Source organism: Zeus faber (genome assembly GCF_960531495.2).
Source record: "Zeus faber genome assembly, chromosome: 20".
In the NCBI taxonomy this organism is placed as follows: Eukaryota; Metazoa; Chordata; class Actinopteri; order Zeiformes; family Zeidae; genus Zeus; species Zeus faber.
Window position 1 is genome coordinate 12,965,019 of NC_137207.1, and position 24,894 is coordinate 12,989,912.

General features: G+C 41.6%; 1 protein-coding gene across 1 annotated transcript in view; it reads left to right on the forward strand.

Moving 5' to 3' along the window:
- The window catches only part of rgs7b (regulator of G protein signaling 7b), a gene marked incomplete at both ends in the record, with an annotated part of 51,038 nt that extends 35,188 nt beyond the window's left edge, over positions 1-15,850 (forward strand). The window contains 13 exons of the mRNA XM_080020922.1: positions 2,398-2,504; positions 3,097-3,148; positions 4,429-4,493; positions 5,294-5,370; positions 5,457-5,538; positions 8,136-8,210; positions 10,237-10,335; positions 10,853-10,914; positions 11,332-11,442; positions 12,024-12,149; positions 12,584-12,770; positions 13,240-13,329; positions 15,830-15,850. Coding sequence (XP_079877048.1) covers positions 2,398-2,504; positions 3,097-3,148; positions 4,429-4,493; positions 5,294-5,370; positions 5,457-5,538; positions 8,136-8,210; positions 10,237-10,335; positions 10,853-10,914; positions 11,332-11,442; positions 12,024-12,149; positions 12,584-12,770; positions 13,240-13,329; positions 15,830-15,850 — 1,154 coding nt within the window. The remainder of the gene's footprint in view (positions 1-2,397; positions 2,505-3,096; positions 3,149-4,428; positions 4,494-5,293; positions 5,371-5,456; positions 5,539-8,135; positions 8,211-10,236; positions 10,336-10,852; positions 10,915-11,331; positions 11,443-12,023; positions 12,150-12,583; positions 12,771-13,239; positions 13,330-15,829) is intronic.
- Between the last annotated feature and the right edge of the window lie 9,044 nt (positions 15,851-24,894).

The following is a 24,894-nucleotide window of genomic DNA, read 5'->3' on the forward strand; positions in this document are numbered from 1 at the left end:
TGTACCCACTTACATCTTCTCACAAGATCACAAAATGCTCTGCTCTCGTCACAGCCCTCCGCCCCCGTCCTATCATAAGCTTGTTATGATATTACTTCACATAGAAGTAGAAATCAGATTTATTTGCTCATACTGTATGTGAGTCAGATCTGTTTTCTTTTCACAACAGTGTGAACAGCACAAATCACATGGAATCCGATCTATTATCAATGACCGCAGCCCACAAAATGTTCACGGACAGGGGACGCAAAAAATAAAAGTAGCACTGTGTTTGCAGAATAATGCCCCCGTCACGACATCCGCATTCCCACCGTGGCCGCCCGCCACCATTGAGCAGCGTATACAGCATGGGGAGGGAGAAATAAATAATAGATAGATAAATAGATAAACAGATCGACCCGGCGAGGGACCACCCACGCTCGCTGCGTTTTTTGAATAGCACTAGATCTAAAATAGTGTGTGTGTGTGTGTCCTCTGGGGGAGCGATTGGGGCACAATTTGCACACATTGTGTTTTTATTTTAGATGTATTTTATTTTACTAATGTTCCTTATAGAACTAAACAAAAAAGCACCATGCACGTGTCTGGATTCAAAGATTTAATCCACGCTTTTGAGCCAAGGCACACTGTCCAACCAACGTCCATTTGCCTGCCACAGCGGGCTGCATCTGACGTCTTTGTTTCTTCTGCGCATGCGGCTCAGTTCAGGACCGTGACCCGTTCACACTGGAATCTGATATTGGCTGCATTTAAAAAAATAATGTGAACAGCCAAACAAAAATATCGGACCCGAGCAATAAATCCGAATTGAGCGCTAAGACTTGCAGTGTGAACCTGGTCATAGTGAGTGATATCTAATTTTATGCATCGGCTGTTGGTTGCCAGGACTGAGAAAAAGGTTGCTGAATTTTTATCATTTTGTAGTTAAGTAAAACCCATATTTGAATATTAAGAGAGTGCTTAATAGTTAAATTGGGAGCATTTTTTGGTGATATTTAACATGTTTTTCTTTTTTTTTAAGGAACCAACATGGTCCTTAATATCTTGACTGAAGTCAAACATTTTGGGAAGTTGACAAAAGCCCAAATCTGGTTGCCGGGGGGAACTGGGCAACCGTCAATGCCCTCGTCCCTCTCTTCTGGAGGAACTGCAGATAAGCGACTCTTTTTGGAGCAAAATCTGGTATTTCCCCGGACAGAGATTTCAAGTTTCAAAGGCAATCATCATCAAATTGGCGAAAATGACGACGACCTCGTGCGACGGGGCTTCCTCAGAAAGCTTGTATAATTTTACATTCTTCATGCTCATTCTGCCTTGTAACTCTGACTTGTAACTCTCTTTCCGTCTCTCTATCCTTCTGTTTTTCCACCCGTCGTTGAAATGTCTTCAATACGCAATAACGCTGACGGGGCCCCACGCCGTGCGTGTGCGCGGCTTAACATGTTAGAGTGCGTGTTGATTATTTATGGTCGTCACGGCACCTGGATAAAGAGACCCTAATGAGAGTTCCGGCCAAGGTGTTTATTACACACCTGTTCCCGCCACATAACCATGACGCTCCATAACCACACGCTGTGATGGTTATGGAGCGTCACGGACGCGTGACCCCGAATTTGGATTTAATATGCCTCTGCGGCCTAGGTGTATGAGAGTGATCAGAATCAGTTTATTCCGCCGGGACATTTACATACACGAGGAAGTTGTTCTGGTGAGGTGCGAATGAATAAATAACTAAATAAGATATTAATAATAAAATAATAATAAAAAGTGAAGTAAAACAATTTGAAAATAAAAATAGTCAAATACTGTATAAATAAATAAATACAAAACAGAAATTGTCAGATATATGAAAATATACACCAGAGAGGGATTTCTGTGTTTTTAGGAGCGGGTTTTTGAGAGTATAGGTTCTGTGTGTTGATGGAAGCTAGTGTCTGTAGGAACAACTCAAAAGAAAAACACACACACACACACACACACACACCCTTTTTGTCTTTGTTCTGATCATCCCCCCCCTCCTCTCCCCCGCTGTCTCCTCGTCTCCCGCCGTCGAGACGCATTCTCTTGTTCTTGCTTTTCAACTTTTTTTTTTTTTTTTTTTTTTTTCAAAATCCCTCTCGCTCGCCCCCAGCTGCTTCTGATGTTTAAAGTGATGATTTGAGGGGCAACGGGGATCGCCAAAGCCGAACATTCACCATTCTGCGTTTGCTGTCTCACCATATTCATCGGCACCTGGACCAACACTGTTTGTAATGAAATGAATGAATGAAAATAATTACACATTGTTTGATAAAACAGTGCCAGGCTGCTCCGCGACCTAGAAATACAGAAGCACTGTGGTGTAGACTAATACTTGTTTGCCTCCCCCTCCCACCTGCCTCTCTCCCTCCTCTACAGTGGAGGCTCTTCACCTGGGCACACTGATGGCCGCCCACGGCTACTTCTTCCCCATCTCCGACCACGTTCTGTCCCTGAAGGACGACGGGACCTTCTACAGGTTCCAGGTTCGCTCTCATCTCGTGCACCTTGAACTTTTTCATCCATCGTTCCATTTAAAAAAAAAATACCGTTACTGGAATTTTAATTTTAGAGGTGGCCCTACCGTTTCATTTTAGCTAGTATTGATCAAAAAGTGTTTCTTTGAAGCATAAAAAAAATCATAATGATAGTTTACTCTTTACAATGCATTATCACTATCAAAATAATCAAGTCATTAAATCTGTAATTGCAGAGACATGGCTTTTTGTCAGAAAAATAACAGTATTGTAAAGATATTTATATGATCAGTGTCTGAATCATCATTTAATTAATTAATTAATTATCATTAAAATAAACTATATATGAAGGCAAAAAAAAAGTAAAATTCGCTATAAAGTAAACTCTATTTGGAACCAACCTAAAAATGTGATTTAGACAGTGAAAAGACCTGCAAGGTTGTACCACCTGGCATCTTTAACAAATTATGTCAAAAATCGAACAATTGAAATCTCCATTTTTTCCACAATAAAACAACTATAAATGCATGTATCTCCTCTTTGTCATTTACCCAATAATGAATATATAATATTTTATCATAATATTTTGTCTGTCTTTCAGACTCCCTACTTCTGGCCATCGAACTGCTGGGAACCAGAGAACACAGACTATGGTGAGTAGGTTATTGGCACACACACTCACTGGCATTTGCATAAGTTCTCGTCTGTGTCGAAAGGCATTGTGAAGAACCAGATTCCTAATTACCGTGTAATATTATAATGAAGTTGTCTTATTTAAATCAATCAAGATAAGACAAGATATTACTTTATTCATCTCGAGGGAAATTACTGCGCACCAGTTGCAGTACCAAGTAGGAAAGGAGTGAAAATAATATAGAGTGCAATATATTTGATCAATCAATACCTTTAATGAGCACATGGCCAAGGTCAGTGTCACCGTCACACCACCACCACCGCAAGATGTAAAAATGTAATATAATAATGATTATTTGGATAATTACAACAAAATAATTACAATCCATCATAATAATCCTAATGTTCACCTCAGCCTCACTATACCTCTATTTTACAGTCATTTCACAAACATCATTGCGTGGGTCTGGGGACCTCCAGGAGTCCCTGAATTTTAATATTTTTTGGTTCATATGGTGAGACGGCTGAATGAATTTTATATGCTTCTTGAACTTTTTCATCCATCGTACGTTTTAAAAGTACTGCAGCTGTAATTTGAATTTAAGAGATGGCCTTATAGTTTGATTTTAGCCAGTATTGATCAAAGTGTTTTTTGAAACATAAAAAAAAAAAATCCTAATGATCATTTACTATAAAAAAATCACACACAAACAAACCATATCTGCACTGGTGACATAGGCTAGTTGGTTATTCTGGTAATAATATGGTAATAGAGATAATATGGTTAAGAGAGAGGAAGGGTTGGAAAGGGTTGGAAAACCAAAAAAGAAGCCAGTCGAGAGACAAACCAGATTAGAGTGAATCGGGAGTGTAAAGGAATCGCCGGTAAAAGCAATTTTCTTGCTGCGTTCCTCAGCGAGACGTGGTTCGTCTGGAACAGCTTGGCCTGTTGGCGATGTCTCACAAGATTAAATTCTTCCCTCATTGTTTGTTTGTTGACCTGCAATCCCGCTCAAATGACATGAACAACACTCGCGTCTGCTGGTGTGTGTTGCCATCTTTCCACTCCTTCCGTCATCCAATTTTAGTTAGGAAAGCTGATATTTCACCATCTTTGGGGTTGCGAAAATCAATCATGTCTCAGTACGTCATGTAGATGGTTTCATTTGGGATTGATAATAATAATAACAACAATACTTTTTTTATTATTATTATTTTGCTGCAAAACCTCACATGTCCTATCTTTGTCTTTTTTGTGAATCATCCCATCCTGACCCCCGCCCTCCTCCACCTCCTCTAGCCGTGTACTTGTGTAAGCGCACCATGCAGAACAAAGCCAGGCTGGAGCTCGCCGACTACGAAGCGGTACGTTCCGTTCCGTTCACCATCTTTTCTTTCACAGCTCATCAGCTGCTTGAAATAACCATCATCTTCATCAGTCAGACGGAGGTTAGTGACACGGTCATCAGGAACTGACCCGAATAAGAGCAGAGATGGATGGAACAAAAAAATATATATATATATATAGATAAATAATATAGATATACTTGAATAAAAAGGGGGTATGGGTGTCTGCAGGTCCTTTTTATTCAAGTTCAAGAGTTCTTACGCGTTCTTATGCAGTTTCTACCTCATTCTTAATATTTAGAACTTACCTTTGTACTTACCTGCAATACTTATAAAGGAATACAAAACTGAAAAATCGGTCTTAGATTTTGTCAAAAAGGTCTTAAAGTATTAGATATCAATCTCAGATGCTGTGTAATGAACCAATATGGCAAAACCGTCCATAAACACCAAATAAATGGGAAATTACACAGAAGAAACAACAGATTGATACAAAATACTTGTATAAGTTCTCCAACTGCTTTTTTTTTTCTTTGTGGTCTCACTCATGAAATCCCAATTACTGATACATTATATATGATATTGACGAACAAAAAGAAGTGGAATACTCAACTGGGGACTTGTGTATGTTTCTTTAAAACAATATTACAAATAGATGGCAGCCCCCGAACTGCTGCAGTGGATGACACATTGCAGAAATACCAGACGGCTGTAGATCCAGACAGACCACAGGAGCGAAAAATGTGTGTGTGAAGTCTGGAGTGGGAAGAGGAGTGTTTTAAATAAAAGGCCTCGTCTGCTCCGGGTGTGTGATGCAGGAGAGTCTGGCGCGGCTGCAGAGAGCCTTCGCACGCAAATGGGAGTTCATCTTTATGCAAGCGGAAGCACAGGCCAAGTACGACACACACACACACACACACACACACACACACACACACACACAAACAAATCCATGGATGCCAATACAGCGTTTCTCCGCAGGGTCGATAAGAAGAGGGACAAGGTGGAGAGGAAGATCCTGGACAGCCAGGAGAGAGCCTTCTGGGACGTCCACAGGCCGGTGGTGAGTGTCACAGACCCGTCCTTAATAAGTCAGTTTTTACTCAAATTAAGCCTTAAAAGTCGTCAAATGGGCTTAAATTTGACTTTACAGGTCTCTGTTTCAACATAAACATTTTGTCTTATTTTTATTCATCTATATATTTTGGGTCAAAATGAGTAGCATTCCTCTACATATTAATTTATATCTCCAATCAACTATTAGAGGACTATAGTAAGGTTTTTGAGATCTTTAATGTTATGTGGATATGGTTTAGTCCAAACCTCTCTATATACTGTGTCTTTCTCCCCCCCCCCCCTCTCTCTATATATATATATATATATATATATATATAGTGTGTGTGTATATATATATGTATATATATATATATATATAGTGTGTATATATATATATATATCATAAATCATATCTAACATTAATCTCCTCAGATTGATGTTCCAGAGACCAAATCAAAGTTCCTTGATATGAACAAGGTTGAGAATCGCTGCTCTATAATATTTTTTGTATCATTATTTTAATATATGTATATATGATAAACTTACATTTTTATCTCAACGTATGTAGCACTTTAAGCATCTCATAGCTCGGATGTCAATGTTGTTTTTTTGAGGGAGCTCCCGGGGGGGGGGAGCCATGTTGGAACAACCTCCATGTGATTAACTGTGATGAAAACCGTCAGCCTCCCTGTCTTATTTATAAAGGAGATGCATCAAAAATCTCCTGTTTAAAAAAAAAAAAAAAAAAAAAAAAAAAAAAAGAAAAGAAAACCACACACACTGGTCATTTGCGTGTTCCTAGTTCCACTCTGTGGTCTTGGGGTCTTTAATCTCCGCAGTGTTTTCTTTCCCTGCTGGAGCCCGATGACGTTCTCATCACTGAGATCATCCTCCCGGTCCACTTTCTGTACCCATAATTAATGCAACGCTTCACTAATGAAGTGTGTGTGTGTGTGTGTGTGCGCGGGGAGACACAGCGCTTGCAAGGACCTGCAGCGATGAGTCGAAACAAGTGGAATTAAATAAAGAATAAATAAGACTAAGATTTACCATCCAGAACTCGGTCTGTTAATGTACTGAAAAACAAGTATTATTAAAGTATTTAATTCTGCACTTCGACCATTTCTTATTTAAATCACAAAGAGGATTAGAATGTCTGTCTTTCAGATGGATATATATTTTATTCATATCTGGAGGGAAACTGCAGTGATACAGTAGCTCACATCGAAACAATAGGAAATATGAATAAAAAATACAATACAATAAGCAATATACAATAAACCTAAAAATGATACAAAAATAAATACACACATAAACCAAAAATTCACCATCTGAAAAAAGTAGGAATTGTGCAAGTTTTTTAATTTGCATAAATATACTGTATATTATATCTTCTTTGAGTTCTGACGCTCATGTGCCCATTGCAGGAGCTTTAGGTGGTGGACAGGGCTCAGCATGGACACTCTGACTGGTCTGCAGCTACACAGCCCCATACACAGCAAGCTGTGAAGCACTGTGTGTTCTGACACCTTTCTATCAGGGCAGCATGAACCTTTTCAGCATTTTGTACTATAGTCGCTCTTCTGTGGAATCAGAGCACATGGGCTAGACTTCGCTGCCCACACACATCAATGAGCCTTTGGCACCCATGACCCTGCCACCAGTTCACCGGTTGTCCTTCCTTGGACCACTTTTGGTAGGTACTAACCACTGCATTCGGGGAACACCCCACAAGACCTGCCGTTTTGGAGATGCTCTGACCCAGTCGTCTAGCATCACAATGTGGTCCTTGTCAAAGTGGCTCAGATCCTTACGCTTGACCATTTTTCCTGCTTCCAACACATCAACTTCAAGAACTGACTGTTCACTTGTTGCCTAATATATCCCACCCCTTGACAGGTGCCACTGGAACGAGATGGGCAATGTTATTCACCTTCACCTGTCAGTGGTTTTTATGTTGTGGTTGATATGTATAGAATTCTATCATTTTGGTGACACCTTGTGTTAGAAATTCTAGTTCCCTGAAAACGTCTCCATCGCTCGCCTTTCACTCAAGCGACACAAGCTTTTCACTGAGCTTGACGTGATTTAAAAGAGATGTTTTATATCTCTCGCTAAGATTACATCACTCTATCTGATAAAACAACAATCACACAAACAAAGGAGGGAGGGAGGGAGGGAGGGAAGGAAAAGAAGTGGAGAAGCCATGAGGGGAGGGCTCGCCACAGCTGGGACCAACACCCACACCCTCTAGCACCTTGTGACGCCATCTACCCTTCCGTTGCTCCAAGCACTAAAAAAAACAACAGAAAACTTAACAGCTAGGAAATAACGCCCCCCCCCCCGAGTTTGATTTCCGCTCAGCGCTACAGTTTTGTTTATCCCAGTCCTCTGCCAAGGGACCTTATTGAATAATGAACGAAAACATATGCACTTGATTTATTTTTTTATGTCCGCACGCTGTATGGGACTATATGTCGTCTGGGGTTTTGGTCCTCCTAATATCGCGATATAGCTACATGTCGTCCTTAGGGCTGCGTTTTCTGAACCTCTTAGACCGCTCTAGCTGCTCGGTCTGAATAAACATAATTTCTATCCTTTCAGCCCGGCTGCGTCAACACCACGGAGGCGGACATCAAGAAGTCATCCCGCATGAAGCAGCCTCATAAAACCAGGAAGGTGAGAAACATTCAACAGATGCACTGCAAGAAATCAATGAGAGCTCTTTGATCAGGAACTTCATACAAGTCAATTTTAGTGAAAATGTATATTTTCCCAAGTGAGATCTACAGTAGATTGGTTTATATATATACACTCACTGAGCACTTTATTAGGAACACTATACTAATACTGGGTAAGGCCTCTCTTTGCTCTTAAAACAGCCTCAATTCTTCTTGGCATGGAATGTTGGAAACATTCCTTTGAGATTGTGGTCCATGTTGACATGATTGCACTGCATAATTCCTGCAAATTTGTCAGCTGCACAGTCACGCTGCAAATCTCCCGTTCTATCACACCCCAAAGCTGTTCTGTTGGATTCAGATCCGGTGACTGGGAAGGCCACTGAAGAACATTAAAGTCAGTCATGTTCGTGGAACCAGTTTGAGACATACGGTGTATTATCATGCTGGAAGTAGCCATTAGGAGATGCTCATGGTCAGCAACAGCAGTCAAATAGGCTGTGGCATTCAAGAGATGATTCATGGGTGTTAAGGGCCCAAAGAGTGCCAAGAAAAAATTCCCCACACCATTACCACCAGCCTGGAATGTTGACACAAGGCAGGTTGGGTCCATGGATTCATGCTGTTGGTGCCAAATTTTGAACCTACCATCTGTGTGACTCAGCAGAAATTGAGATTCATCAGACCAGGCTACGTTTTTCCAGTCTTGCGTGGAAAGTGGAAAAGTGGAACCCGACGTGGTCTTCTGCTGTTCCTCGAGGTTCGACGTGTTGAGCATTCGGAAATGCGTTTCTGCTCATCACAATTGGCCATTCTCCGTTGACCTCTCTCATCAACAAGGCGTTGAACAAAAAAAAAACATGTTATTGCCAAAGCGATAAGCAGTTACAGAAACACTCAAACCAGCCCGTCTGGCACCAGCAGTCATATCATGGTAAAAACACTGAGATCACATTTTTTCCCCCCATTCTATTTCTGCAGCTGTTGACCCATATCTGTATAATTGTATGCAGGCTGATTAGATAATTGCATGAATAAGTAGTTGTACAGGTGTTCCTAATAAAGTGTTCAGTGAGTGTATATACACTGAATATGTATATTCTATGTGTCTGTGGCTTGTTAGGATTTTATTTTAAGTGTTAAGCTGAGAGAAACACATAAAGTACTCAGCTTGGTGTCGTATGTGGATTGCGTCCCTTGTGTAGCTGTAATAATAATGTTTACACCTGCAGTGTGCAAATATAATGTTTTTTTCTGGTTAAGTAAAAGCAAGTTTGCTTTTTGAGTAGATCTTCCCAGTTTCACGAAGTTGATTTTCAGTAAATTTCTGTCCTCCAGGGCTGCTGCAGATCCTTAGTCTAAAAAATGTCTTCATTCCACTTTTAGAAATGTGACCGTAAGCCATTAAATAGTCTTGAATTTCAGTGCGTGAGGTCTCAGTTTTAACACAAACATTTTGACCGATTTTATTTGTGTTACTTACTCTCAAATTTAGTGTATTGTTTCTGCAGTTATAAAACTCTAAATGCACTGAACCTTGTCCTTAATTGTAGTTAAAATGTGGTCGATAAAGACCTTAATCAAGACTTTCTTTATTGAGGTCTTTATTAAATTTATTATGTACGTAACTCTCTGATAGTTGTTGTTGGGTTTGTTTGTGTGGTTTTAAATAACATGTCTTCTTGTTGGTTTCCCCCTTTACCTTCCTACAACTCCCTGTTTTCTCTTCCACTTACACACGTTACAATCACCACTGTCCTCCTACCCTCCACCTCCTGTTTCTCTCTGTTTTTGCCTTTTTCCCCTTCTCTTTCTTTACTTTTATAAAAAAAATGTGTTTTTTTTTAACACAATCTCCTTCTCACTCCTTCTTTAATTAGTCCGTCTATGGAGACGTAGAGAGGGATGCAGACGGGAGAGTGAGTTGTGTAAAACAAAACGGTGTTGAGTTTTGCCGCCACTCTCCCGCTCCTTCCCTCACTCTCTCCCTTCTCCTCCCATATGGCGTGCGTGCGTGCGTGTAGTCAGTGTACGGTCTGCAGAATGACGTGCGGAGCCACAGCCCGACCAACACACCGGCACCGGAGGTCAAGGCGCCCACAGAGGAGGAGCTACGGCAGCAGGCAAGTCATCACCCTCCTATGTGATGTAACAACAGTGGGCAACCTGCTTTTAACCCTTATTAAAACAACCACAACAATTATTACAATAATTAATAAGAATAATCATTATTTTGTTATTTGTTAATAACAAATAAAGCAGTAACGATCCTGTCCCCTGGAAACATTTCCAAATGTCCTTAATAAAAAGAGAAAATGATTGTATGAAGCTAAAAGTCTTTGACGGTTGAAAAAGAGCTACAATACAAATAAAATGTATTATGACTAAAGGGTGACTCGGACTAAATAATGTTATTGCCGTTTTTGATCCACTTTAATGTTAAGATACTGTATGTACAATATCCTACAGTTTGAGGTTTGATGGAAAGATTTGTCTGATATAGTACGTCACATGACCAACTCAGAGATTTTGAGTCGTATAACAGTGTGATATATAAAAATACACATATTGATACCTGTGATCCCTAAGCACCACTTATAACACTTCCTATATCTCTTCCTCCCTCCTTCCATGCACCAGATCCAGTTTGGGCAAGCGCAGCTGGACAGACACCGGTTAAAGATGTCCAAAGTGGCAGATGGGTAAGTCGGCCGCCGACCAACTGCATGTTTGTTCGTTCGTTCTTCCTTGTAACAATCTGAAGCCTCTCCCACTTGAAGTCCAGTCCGTATAATTCGTAGAATCCTGTTTTTGAATTCGGTGCAATCTGTGCATCTTCAACGCATCGATGCACGGAGTGAAACTGCCAACCGAGCAGGTTCCACACGTCCTTATCCATCACACACAGGAAACTGTCCAGTCTGCTCTCTCTGTCCCACATAGCAAACCCTGGATCTGTAGAACTGATCTGGCCCGGCTCCACTTTCCACACTGGCCCAAAAACTAGTGCGGATCTGGGTTGAAAACGGACCGGAATTATCTCTGTATCTGTCTTGTGTTATTCTGAAGTAGTTCAGTCTGTTCAGCACAGAGCCATCTTCTCTCTCTCTCTCTCTCAGTCTGATAAGCTACACGGAGCAGTACATGGAGTACGACCCGTTCTTCTCGACTCCAGAACCTTCCAACCCCTGGATGTCCGACGACACCACGTGCTGGGAGCTGGAGGCCAGGTACTGTTTCCACACAACACTAGAGTAGCTGTACTAGAACTATAGGACAGTTCAATTAGTTCATGACTGATTTGTCATTCACATGATAGGATTATGATTTGGAAGACGGGGGGGGGGGGGGAGAACGAAAAGATCAAACGTGTGTTGAATCATTTTAAAAGTCACTTTGGGGTCCTTCCACTGCGCTTGTACCCCAGGGATGTGAACCTCTCTCTCTGTGTGTGACACCAGCTGCTACTTTAGTCGCGCAACATCCTCATTAGCACTGCGGCCATTTTGGCTCCGCTTCGACCGTCTGTCCCTCGCGTCCTTTCCCCAGGACTTCCAGATCAGAGACGGCTCAGGAGGGAGAGTTTGATAGAAGATGCAGAATTATTATATATTACTTCTTAATTGGAGGCCTTCAATTGTGGATGGTTTTCTACAGTGGTGGGTGCATTCTTGCAAACATTTGGTTGGATGAAGTTAACTCTTGGAACTGCATCCGTGACGGACCAGCTGTAGTCGTCTGTTCATCAGTGCAAGCTTTCCCACATTTTAGCTCAGCAGCTGTTTTTCCACCGTCTCTCCCTAATGTGCAGCAAGGAGCCGGTGCAGCACAGAGTGCGGCGATGGGGATTCGGCTTCAACGAGGTTCTGAAGGACCCGGTGGGGCGGGAGCAGTTCCTCAAATTCTTGGAGTCAGAGTTCAGCTCTGAAAACCTCAGGTTGGTGCAATCAGTGCTGGAGCTTCAGTCGCTCGTTTTCCATCGTTACTGATTGTACTTTTTTTTTTGTCTGTTGGCTTTTGTTACTACGGGGGCGATGAATCATTCAAATCCAAAGCCATTCCCAGTTGGTGTTGATTGCTGTTTTTCAGAGAAAATACACGTGTCTAAAATGTAAGATCAGGAAATAACTACCTAGGAATGTGCACGATCAATCAGTCAGTTCTTTCGTGTCTGATCACGTTGGTTGAGTTTAACTACAGTATTTTCTACTTTACTTGACACCTACGTTTTTTGGATTCTTGTCAGTTCTTCGTGCAGTATGTCTGCAGCAGACTGAAGTGATCACTAAGTTTGTTCTTTCTCTTGTATACTTTGCGTTCTTGTAGATATGACGTTTCCAAGTAAAGTCAGTGGTTAATGTCATGGTTCAGGTTCTGGTTGGCCGTCCAGGAGCTGAAGAAGCGTCCCATACGGGAGGTCCCCACGGGGGTCCAGGAGATCTGGCAGGAGTTCCTGGCTCCGGGAGCTCCCAGCGCCATCAACGTGGACTCCAAGAGCTACGGCAAGACCACCCAGAATATCAAGGACCCGGGACGCTACACCTTTGAGGACGCACAGGTGAGGGCGGTTATCGCTTTTTTGAGTCTCTCAAGTACACTCCAGCACCAAACAAAGACTTTGATTTTCTATCAGATGTGTATCCAGGCCGTTTGGTTACATCCAAACTGCAGGTGAAAGCATCTCGAGTGATATTCTGGCAGAGATGTGCTTCTTCTTACATCAGCGTGAACAGCGCGAGTCAAAACTGGAATCTCTTTTGCGTTCACGTGGTCCTAAATTTGATGTATGCAACCGCAGTATTATTTTTATGCCATTCCATGGTTAATATTTTGGGAAAGCGCTCTAGTCAACGTTCAATCGACAAGCAGCAGAATCCTTCAGAGCCGGTGTAGGACGCTGTCCCGGACTTGAGATTTAATTCAAGAGGACGGATCTGAGTACTTCTGGCTCATGGCAAACATTGCAGTTAACCCGATAATGGAATTTGTAACCTGATCTGTGTCTTCCTTCCCGTCTCTCCATGCAGGAGCACATCTACAAGCTTATGAAGAGTGACTCATACAGCCGCTTCATCCGCTCCAGTTCCTACCAGGAGCTGCTGCAGGCCAAGAAGAAGGTAAAGGTCAAGAGGGAGACGGTTGTTTGACACAAACACACACAGCAACCAGAAATACCTCAATTAGTATATTGCAGATGGTGTAATGCAAATGTCCGACATACTGCTATTTGCATCGTTTGCCGCTAGAATAACCAAACCTCCTTGGCAGTGTGGACACCAGTGTTAAAGGAAAACAGGTTTTTTTTTTGTTATTTAACCTACTGTAAGCCCCATTTTTCAATCATTGTGAGTGAACTCTAGGGATGGCATCCATATTTTTTAAGGTTCAGGTTAAAAAAAAAAAAAAAAAAAAAAAGGCAGCGGCGCCTACAACACATTTCTACCACAGCAGAGCTCTGTGGTCAAAAGACCACTTGCTTCTTCTCATTCTTCACCTGTTTACTCTATAAGCTGTCCACACTGCTGCTCTGTAGAGGAATTGGGTTTCTTTTGTTTTTGGTTTCTTTTATGCCTGCCTCTTTGCTTTCCTCCTCCATGCCTGCTTTGCCTGTTTGTGTTATTTTTTGGTTAAGTTGGAAAGTACTGGGGAAGCTGGCAGCACTTTTGAAAGATTTTCTTGCAATGTGGTAAGTGGCAGAACTCATTCAGATGAAAAGCCAAGCGCTCATTTGAATAAACCATCACACCTCAAATACACAATGTATTTATCTCTATTTCCCAGATTCAGACAAGACGGTGAATTTCATTTGGTAAGTGATATTGTAACTTCCTCCCTTGTCTCCTGTTTCTTTACTCAATATAATTCTGCTTTAGAGAATTGTCCTGCCACTTTACTGTTTTTATGTTTAATCACTTCTTCATAATAAGTATGTTCACTGTTATCATTGTTGCTTTTTATCTGCAGAAGGTCAATACCAATGTGTTAGCTCAGTGCATGGCTGCAGAGGGAATCGCCTAGCTCCTGGGAAATGCACCTTCCAGCATCTCAAAAACTCAGTTATTGAAGCAACACATAACCGTGGTGTTTTATGCAGCTACATTCCGCTGTGAAGCCTTGTGCCAGAGCCTCCCAACTCAGCTGGTAATTAAAAGTAGTTGAGAATGCTGCAGCATTTAAAACTACTACAGTTTCGTTTTTACTGGTCCTAAAGATGAATTGCGGAAATAACAGATTTTTAAATGCTGGAGCTGGGCCGGTTGTCCCTGCAGCCGTACGTTGAGCTAACACAACTGGAAAGTGTCTCAGTACTGGACACACAGAGATGAACGTGGTACTGATCTTAGTGTGGTAAGATGGACAAAAAGCTCCCACAAGAATGATAACATACTTATTGTGAAGCATAGATTAAGTAGAAACAGTACGGGGGCAAGAAAATTATTATTGGGGCATTTGCGACAAGAGTAGGTTTATGTTTTGAAAATATACGTGGCCACCAAATTTGCTTAAATGTTGTGGAACGTGTTGAGTCTGGATGCCAGAATTTCAGACATTTCTTTCCCCTCTTCTATTAAAGCTTTTAACCAGAGAAGAGGCGTGGGTTCAGGGTGGGAGTTCTCCACCTTGCGTTCATGCTAGATACACATTTATTTGTTAATTAGCACAAAAACTGACAAAGTGGGATAAGATGTCTCTGTGACATACAGGGTTTCAGCTCCAATAATTACTTTTTAGAACTATATGTATAAACTGGTGCTAGAACTGAGGAGATAAGAACAACTAGTGACATAGCATAACCAAGATCCACCAAATGGTTTAGACTTGAAAGCTCATTGTAGGTCTCTGTCCAAAAAGTCTAAACCATGTGGTGCATATTTCCATTATTCAAGATTTATCCCCCGCGGCCTTAGTTCTTGTATCGTGCCATTGGTCTCCATTTCCACTGCGCACACACACACCTTTAAAGTGGTAAAAAAAATATGTAATCGTTGTCAGTGCTGGCACCTTGCCTTGTGATCTCACCATCTTTTAGCACTAATGAAAAACTAAATACAGCGTTGGAAAGTTGCTGTTCCCGTATTGAAGTGCATCGCGGATAAAGGCAAGCTGGAGAGTTCTTAACCTGACGTAAACCGTGTCTCTTGTATTTTGTAAAAAGGGGAACGATGTGTCTGATCTAGCCTCTTTTCCACAACATTCAAGCCAATTTGGAAAAATGGCTTCCATTTCTTTTCAAAACAAATTTACATATGTGTCGACTCTGATATTTCACCTCATCTCCAGAAGTAAGTAAACTGAGTAAAGAAACGTGAAGACAGGGGGAAAAGTAGAAATATAACTTAGCAAATGGAAGAATACTCATAGGACGCCAGTGGCAGCAGCTCCCAATAGCACGTTAACCACATTTTCAAGGGCTAAGTGGACAATCAAAACAAAAATACCAGAAAGTAAAGTTTAAAAAAACCCCAACTTATTTTGTGTTTTTACTTAAATCCTTTTGGCTATCAAAAGCAGGAGGCAGTTTCTGCTAAATAAATACAATTCAAAGCTTACTTGTATTACCCTTTGAATGTCTTGCATTAGGTTGTTTCCAATGGCGTTTCCTTTTTTTGTCCACAGAAAAGCAAAAACTTGTTCTGAAACGTACAGGTGAGAAACACTTGCACTACAATTAAGTTTTTCTTTAGTCTGAAGAGTGACAAGGATGGACACGTGTGTAGGAGAGATGAGAGTTAGATTGGGAGAAGGATGCTGAGGATGGAGCTGCCAGGCCAGAGGAAAAGAGGAAGGCTGAAGAGAAGGTTTATGGATGTGGTGAGGGAGGACATGCAGGCGGTTGGTGTAAGGGAGGAAGGTATTAGAGGCAGATGATCCGCTGTGGTGACCCCTAACGGGAGCAGCCCAAAGGAAAAGAAGAAGGTTATTCAATAATGTTGGTTCCCATCATTAAGAACAGCTTGCATGCAGTCCAATGGGGCAAAACCTGTAGAAACCTTTTTCCTACATGATCAGTAATGCAAGACTAGAAACAGGAAGTTGTGGCGTCAAAATAAATACAGTCCACAGGAAGACACGCGGTTCTATCGTGCGGGTTTCCAAAAAGGAGATGAAACTGCAGCAGATTCTTATCCGTCTCTCACGTGAACCATCGCTCATTTGCTCTCGTCTCGTCTCCAGGAACTAAAGACTTTTCCTCAGCAAGTTGCTTCTGTGAGATCCACCTGCACACGATGAGCTATGGACGAAGGGATCGCCCGGACCCCCCATAGAGGACCGCACTGAAACAAACAGCCCCCCCAAAAAAATACGATGTTGCATGGTCGACTCAACCGATGACTTAAGTTTGAGTCCTCTGTTCCAAACACTTTCCCCTCATGTTTGTGGTTGTTGTGTGTTACTAAAACGGCATTTGTACCTGGACTTGTCAAAGACTGAACGACGCCTTCAGCAGAACGCCGTCCTGCTGCACGTGCAATTTCATACCTGACAAACGTCACAAACTGGAGAAATGCGTGACCGCGCTTCCTCCAGATCTTAAAACTCTGCCCGTTATTCAAGGCCTCATTTCCCGGTATGGACCTGGACGCGATGCCAGCGATCCTAAAGCTCCTGCTACAAATTTTTTTTTTTTTTTTTTTTAACCGAAATTTACGACAAAGACACTTATTTTCTCCAAAAGTCGCCACCGATAAGATGCCATTGAAGAAGTATAACGTGGTTCTACAAATTCATATGGGAATAGTATGCAAGCGATTAAAAGTGTTTTTCCCACATAATCTCAATAAAACACAAACTTAACTATAAAGCTAAAAAATTTGGCGGTAAGAGACGTGAGATGATGTCGTCGTCGCAGTACCTTCCCAACCATCCGAGGTGAATGTTCAGTAAGATAAAGTTGCCTTTACACTGTAATGGATAAACCAGGATTAGTAAAGATTTATGGATCGGGTGAAACACTGAAATAATAAGGAAATGGGTTTACATGTTGCGCTGTGCTCTGGCTTGACTGCAGCAATGGCAAAATATAGTCTTGAATAAAATGTGATATTACGGTTACTTAAAACGCATGGGATCAATGACAGTTTTCACGTTTACAAACAGATCTATTTTTCTTTTTTTTTTTTTTGTAAGGCTAACAATTCAAGCTCAGTGAGAAGTTTGTCAATTTTAAAAAGGTTGCAGCATCAACCAACATTTTAATCAAGAGCTGGGTTGAAGAACAGCAAAATGCCGAGCCACGGGGTCTGATGGTTGTTTGGGAAGGCACCGTCTCTCCTCGAAGGAAATCCCTTTCCATTCTGCTATTTTATATGAATCTCTGGCTTCCTGGTCGAGTGCTAAGTAGAACAGGGGAGATGCACTGTACATGTTGTTCTTTTTGTGGACTGAGTTGACAAAAAACAGAATCCTTTAAACGAGTCGTCCTGCAGCTGCATCAGCCAACTTTGCCAGAATCACCTGAGGAACTAAAAAGGCTTCTCTCAGAACAGCTCATCCTTTCAATAAATAAAATGGGGAAATTAATCGTGATTTTTTTTTTTTGATCTGATCCCAATTAAATATATTAAAATGTACCTTTCCTCTCATATTCCTGTATTCTGTATTGATAAATAGGTAAAATGGCGGGCCGCTTATTTTGCTCAGTCATCTATTCATGAATTTAAAAGCATTTTGCTTTCAAACAGACTAAGACTAACTTTTTCTGTATGTTGCCACAGTTTTAATGGAGCTTCAAGACCCATTCAGATTGTGTATTATCGAATCCACATGTGATGGTTAAAATATAATGACATTTAAAACAATTTCCTTTTCAAATTTTAGATTAAACACTTTTTAAAAGATCATTCCAAGTTTGCATTGTATATTCTTTCATTTATCTAAAATATATGTTTAAATATATATTTCTTAAATGTATTAGAACAATATTTTAAGCAAAAATGTATTAGAACAATATTTTAAGCACAAAAGTTTATGCAATCACACTTTCATTCAGCTTTCCTTGCGAGACGCTTACTCAAATGAACTGTTGTTACAAAGTGCGACCACTAGGTGGAACCATAATGTTTCCGACCAGTCATCGTCTGAATTGAACTGTTGAGGGAGAGAAACATTAATATTACAATCTTGTATAATGCTTTGTGTGTGTCATTAGATGATTTTGCTTAGTTTAAATGTCTTCCACGTTCGGACTCATTTTAAGTGCCGTTCTCATATAAAACGTGAGTTTTCTGCATGGAATTGCAACTGCACTTAATTAGTTCAAGATCTCCATGAGGAGCCTTGTGAGTTTATCCTCCCTAATTGAGACGTGCTGGAGACCACTTCAATGGCCCTCGGCGCCAAAATTACTTTCCTCCCACAAACCAGCCGCTAAGCTCTGCAACGTGTCCCCACCTCAGAGAGGGGGAAACCACACTGTCTGCCGATGTGTTGGATATGGAGCGATGAACGAGACCCCCGTTTCCCTGCTCTCCTACCTTCCTCCTCCGCTCGCATTCCCCTCCATGTTTCGGTGTTAGGGAGGTGGACCCACCACAACACACGACCTCCACCTGAGAGAGAGATGGTCAAACTTTAATATGAGGTACACGCATAACAATAACACAGTTATCAGTTAATGATGAAAAACACTTCATCAAAAAGACTTAATCATATTATAAATGCTCAATACTATTGTAATGTATTGTAATATTACATTTGGTTAATTGAGTTTAGTCACAGTTAACTTGGTGTTCAGTTTTAACATGAATAACTATTATTTTAGTTACTTTCCAGACAGATCTTTTTGCATTTCAAAGTAATACGCTAATGACATACAAATATATAGGCAATTCCCCTGTTGCCATCAACCCCATCATAGACTAATACTTTAAATTACTTGAGTGATAAACATAAATTTTCTAAAGTGTTACCAAGGGAGGGAGACGAGGGAGGAGGCAGAGAGTGGGGTGGTGCAGTGGGGGAAGAAGACAACCCCGCTGCCTTGCCCATGGGTCTCCGTCTGAAACCAAGACATATCCTTTTTATTTATTTTGTTCATCATTTTCCCCAGACTCCCCATAATAAGAAGGAAATAGTTTTCCATTTATTCATTTCAAGATAAGTTAGGGTATTAGAATATGATCTAGTTGAAATAAATAGAAAAAATAACGACATATGTATTATCTCAATGATAGTTTACATCCCAGTGATACTGAGGTAAGAACAGGGTGAATAAGTTGAAGGAAAGAGGAGGGCAGAAGGACCAAATCCAAAAAGATAAGAAATGTGAAAGAAAGGAGGGGTGGAGTTAGAGAGAGAAAGAAAGTGTGTGTGTGTGTGTGTGTCTTTGCTTGGTTTGCTATGGGGAGCCAATGGAAAGGCTGGGAGGTGATAACATCCACATGCGTGTGAGCCGCCCAGAAGCCAGACTTCAAACACACACACACACACACACTCTCAACACACACTGATAAAAACAATTTCACACACACTGGACGGCAGCTTACACACATGAAAGGCAAGACCCACCCACCCGACCCCACACCCACAGGGTGAGTTTAAAACGCACAAGAAGGCAGAGATCCACACACAGGCAGCGTGTAGAGACATGGCGGCATAAGGAGCTGTGGCAGGTGGAACGCAGCAGAGATGGACTGAAGCTCCTGAAACCTCCAGGAGAATCAAGCACTTGCGGATCGGCCACAGAACTTTAAGGCCGGAAGACGCAAAGTGATCCAGGATACGTAGTTTTCAGCAGAGCATCGACAGACGCCGCGCAGAACCAGCTTTCGACCCCGGTGCGTCTCTGCTCTTGAGCTCATCGCCAGATCGCCTTCGAGAAGGAGAACCACAGCGGCCCCCGCGTTTTACCTGCATCCGCTTTCCCGCGGCCAGTGCAAGAGTTCGAACCCTCCGCGTTTGACCCGGGCCATGGTGGGCTGCGATCACGTCGACTTCGCGCCCGGATCCAAGGCTTGACGACCAAACCCCGGCGAGCAACCCCGGCCCTGGACTCGAGCTGCGCGACGACGACCCCGAAACGGAGCGGATGCGTTAACACTGAGACGCACACATCCGAGAGGCCACGAGTCCGACGGAACCAGCACCGCTGCGGCTTCTTCACACCCTGAGGTGCTGACAAACACACCGACCGGCCCAGAGCGTCTCCCAAGCAAAGAAGGTAAAAGTTTCCATCTCGTCTTCTACACCTTCCCATTCTATGGTTTCTTTTCACTTCTTTCCCTCCTCCACTCTTTAAATTCAGCACCGTGATGATGAGGCGGAGTGGACGGGTGTGACCTTCCTCCTTGCTTTTTTTTCCCCCCTGAAGCCATGTTTGATGTGTATGATCAACCTTGCCTTGAAAAGTTATAAAAAAGGACGACAATTGATATTAGGTTTTATATCATATACATTTATAAAACTAATGATAATCAATAATGTATGTTATTGGACACATACAGTCACAGAAAGGTGACTAAATGAAAATAAAATAAATACAAATTTCGACAAATAAATGTGGAGCTTGTACTGGGATCATTGAGGTTGTTTCAGTCCAGGTGCGATTTTCTCAAACAACAAAATCAGTCGTTATCTTGAGATAAGAATATTATGTATGATTAATCAGCCTCTCCTATTATCCTGGACCCCATTTGAAATCAGAATTCAAAGGCTTTAATCCGAATTCAATACATTTTACAGAAAATTCAATGTAAACGTCCTAATTCAGCAAAAAGCTGTTAAAAGCTACAATGAAAAAGTTGTTTTCCAAACATTTGCAACAAAAATTCCATGCATTGTTTCTAAATAATACTGTTGTATGGAGGATAATGCAGAGCGTTGCGGAGGGATGAGCCGCCAGTTTGAACAGTTCACTTGTTTGGAAAAAAGGATTGGGCATTGGAAAACTCCGGCTTCCATTTCTCCAATGCAAGAGGTCTTTGCTAAATAGTATTATTTGTTTGCGCAATCATAAAACATTTTTAGAACAATATCATTCTATTAAAATACAATTATGATGAATAGGGATGCAAATAAAAGGCAAATTGGCAGCGTGCCAAAAATAACTTGATAAGTGTTGAGGAAAAGTAAATAATTAAATGTAATGCACCTCGAGTATTTTACCATTTCACCCTTAGTCTGCAAGTAAGGATAAGGATGGAAAATAAACCTCAGTATAATTAACTTTAACTTAATAAATGCAAGAACTTTACCATCTTTGAAATTACAAATGCTGAAAACTGTTACATGAGCCTATCTCATGAAAGTTTTCCGGACCGTGGAGCAAGGTAATCGTGTTTTCTTAGGATGCTGATTTGTTATTTGCTGGCAAAGTACCACTGGGCAAAGTAAGTCCTTTTGGGAAACATATGACCTTATATTTATCGTCTGTCCAATGTAGAAAATGACATTTCTTACAGCTGGGCAACTTTCTGGGTAATATTGCATGAACTGAAAACATTGTGTGAACTTTTTGTAGGCTCGTCAGTCATTGGCCAAAGTCAATAATACGGTAACCGGGCCGAAAGAATAACTAGTTGTCTTTTTTGACTATCACTTTCCAATGTTGCCCATTGAAATTGCCTAGATTGCTGGGCCAGTGTATCAACATGCTTTACTTATTAATGTCACTGAGATTTCTAAAACCCGCTATATTATCTAAAATCGGATTTTGTTTAAACAAAGCAGCGAACAAATCAATCACGGAAAATAAACACAGTGATCTCACAATCGCATGATTATAGCAAATTAACATTTCAGTATTTGGCAAGTACCCTCAGTTTTTGCAAGCACGTATGTACTCCAACACCAGTAATAGCACCACCGCTAATGATTTAGTGGTGGTGGAAAAAAATCCATGAGAATTATGCACTGCCGTCTCCCCAACGTGCAACCGACCACGGGTGCTTCAATGCATCCTCTCACAAACTCGACACTTGGGAATGTGTGTGTGCGCTGTCTACCTGGGGGCTTTGAGTGGAGCCAGTGGTTTAACTCCTTCTATCCCCCTTAGATCCAGCAGATACCCCCCTCTGTGCCAATCCAATACACCACTGATCCCCATTGGCTACCTGCCCAGAGAGAGTGAGAGCGCTCTAAGATCTTTTAAACAGAGAAAAAATATATATATTGTGAAATTATTATTAATTATAGTCTTTTAAAACAGACCACAAACCCTTGTGCTCGGAAGGAAATATGTCCTTACATCTGGTCTTTCACGCTGGAAAACATTAAAGAAGTTATTTTGTTTTTATGTTTGATACTTATTTCTACTAAATAAATCCATAGAAAATAGAATATAACATAGTTGAAGACATACTTCCTCAAAGATTGCTGAATAATGTTGTAGACTGGAGACACAATCGTAAACAAGAACATTTATCTCACATGACGAGAAAAACAAAGTCTGAAAATGTTCTATCCTGTCGAACAAGGCGGACGGTAGCTGGTCAGAGAAACAGCACAAAAGGCAGCAGCGCACAGCAGCCGAATTTCAGGTTTCAGGGAAATAGTAAATAGACGTAAACTGTCGTAGGATTGTCAAATGGTCAAAAAACAAAATAGCCGCACAGCGGAAGATACAGTTTCTCTTTCCTGTGTGGACAGCCAAACAAAGCCTTAAGTGGGTTGATTTCTATGGGGAGGACGGCGGACACATTAAGAGCGTAGGACCAAAACGATCAACGAGGGAGGTACAAGGAAAAGATGATGTCCAGAAGACGAGAGGCCTGATCTGTGGAGTCACAGGAACATTCAAAGTCCCACGTCAACTTTCCCCCCCTTGCGTTGTTGCATTGCCATACTTTTGCTTGCCTTTCAGGGATTCCATAACTTTGGGTTGCCAGATTGAATTGGGGAAGATGTCGAGTGTGTATTATATTTGACAACCCTATCTGGCAATTGCACTTCTCTGAAAACTCCCCCCCCCCAAAAAAATAACAACTTCAGGGTTGGGGAAATCAGGAGTTTTCCATGTGAAAAAAGTCTTGAGCGTTGGCAGGTATGGAAGGAATCCAACGGAGGTTCATCGAATTATGTCAAGTATGCTATCAGACCAAAACCCTAGTTTCCAAATTAAATTCTCTCCAGAGAATTTTGTATGATGGGGAAAAATGTGTAATATCTATATGCTGTATCTATCTTGACTACAAAACTGAGCTGTAGGTTCAGCTATGTCCTGAGGATGCAGTTTGATATACACAACAGACAGAGCTAAAAGGTTCATTATGAGGGTTTATCACTGCTTGCTGCTACGGTAGAAGGTATGGATTTGGAGCTGGGCTTTAAATCTCATATGACCATAAAACTGCTTTTATGAGATGACCCAGAGTGATCGTGGACACAAAACGCCCTCATATAAAGTACTCCTATCGTGTGCTATCGTTGGAGTATTTAAATTGCACAATACTAAGCAGTGATTATTAAAACACCTCTTACACAATGATATGCTGACTGGGATGTCATGATTATCTAAATATTTGTTGACTATTTGATAGGACCGTATGTTTGCTCGGTCCTTTTATGTTTAGAATGCTGCCATGGTCGGTGTGTGTGTGTTCCAGAAGCAAAATTTATAGATTTGACTTTCAAGGTCCAGTTAATAAACTTTTCCCATTTGGAAAGATCAGAGTTGATCTCTTACGGAGTTAAAGATCTCAAAGTCGAGGGAGGCTGCTTTGTGTGTCCCTCCATTGTAATTTTTTCTTTGGGATCTGATCAAATCTGGCCTAACCTTGGCCTTGTAGCTGGCAAGGAGGGAAGTGTGTGTGTGTTTGCTTGTCTATGTTAGTTTACTGTGTGTGTGAGTGTGTGTGAGAGTGAGAGAGAGAGAGAGAGAGAGAGACAGACAGAGAGTTTGGATTTGGCCCGCGTTACACGGCATTGTTTATCTTTCCAGGCTCCAGGTTTATGCTGGGCAGATAAGACTGAATTTTGTAAGCGACAGGAGACACCTTGGCTGAGCCGTCTGAGTTGCTGGAGCACCTAGTGGGGGCCCTGGGAGCCTGTTGCCCAGAGGAGGAACCTGAAGCTGCATGTGAATTAAGCCGCATTAAGCACAAGCCCCCCTCCCAAGAAATTTTAGTTCTACCTGCAGCGACCGACAAATAACCCCAAGCGCGGAGTTGAAGCTGAGAATTGATCAATTGGGAAACACTTGCATGGAGGAAAGCAGCGCGATAACCTGTTGTGTCTTGCAAGGACGTATTATCCCACAAAAAAACTGTCTTAAAAACATCCGTCTTCCCTGCGATGGCCTCATTAACGCCACAAATCTTACGCCCAAATGTTAGACTTTCTTCACCAGTAACTCATTTACTCACACACCGACGCTGCACTACTTTATCTGAGCTGCTCAGCGCTACCATCGAGTTCTGAGCAGTTTGCCACAGGTTTCCAGGGGGTTGATAGCTGCGACGGAGCAAAAAGCAAACATTCAGCTGAAAAGCACATGTAGAAGGTCGATTATGGAAAAGGTTCTCAGGACGATCAGCACCATTTAGTAATCCTCCACATTCGGATTCAATTTCATTAGAGTGAATCTGACTTAATGCATATTTGGTGGTCATTTCGATGCCGTTAAACAGGTTAGAATTGACCATACCGTACTCAGTGAAACCATGACTGATCATGAGACGGGGAGACCCTTAGGCTGGAGTGTCTGTGCCCTTAATATCGCTCACTGGTAGCGCCACATGGGAAGT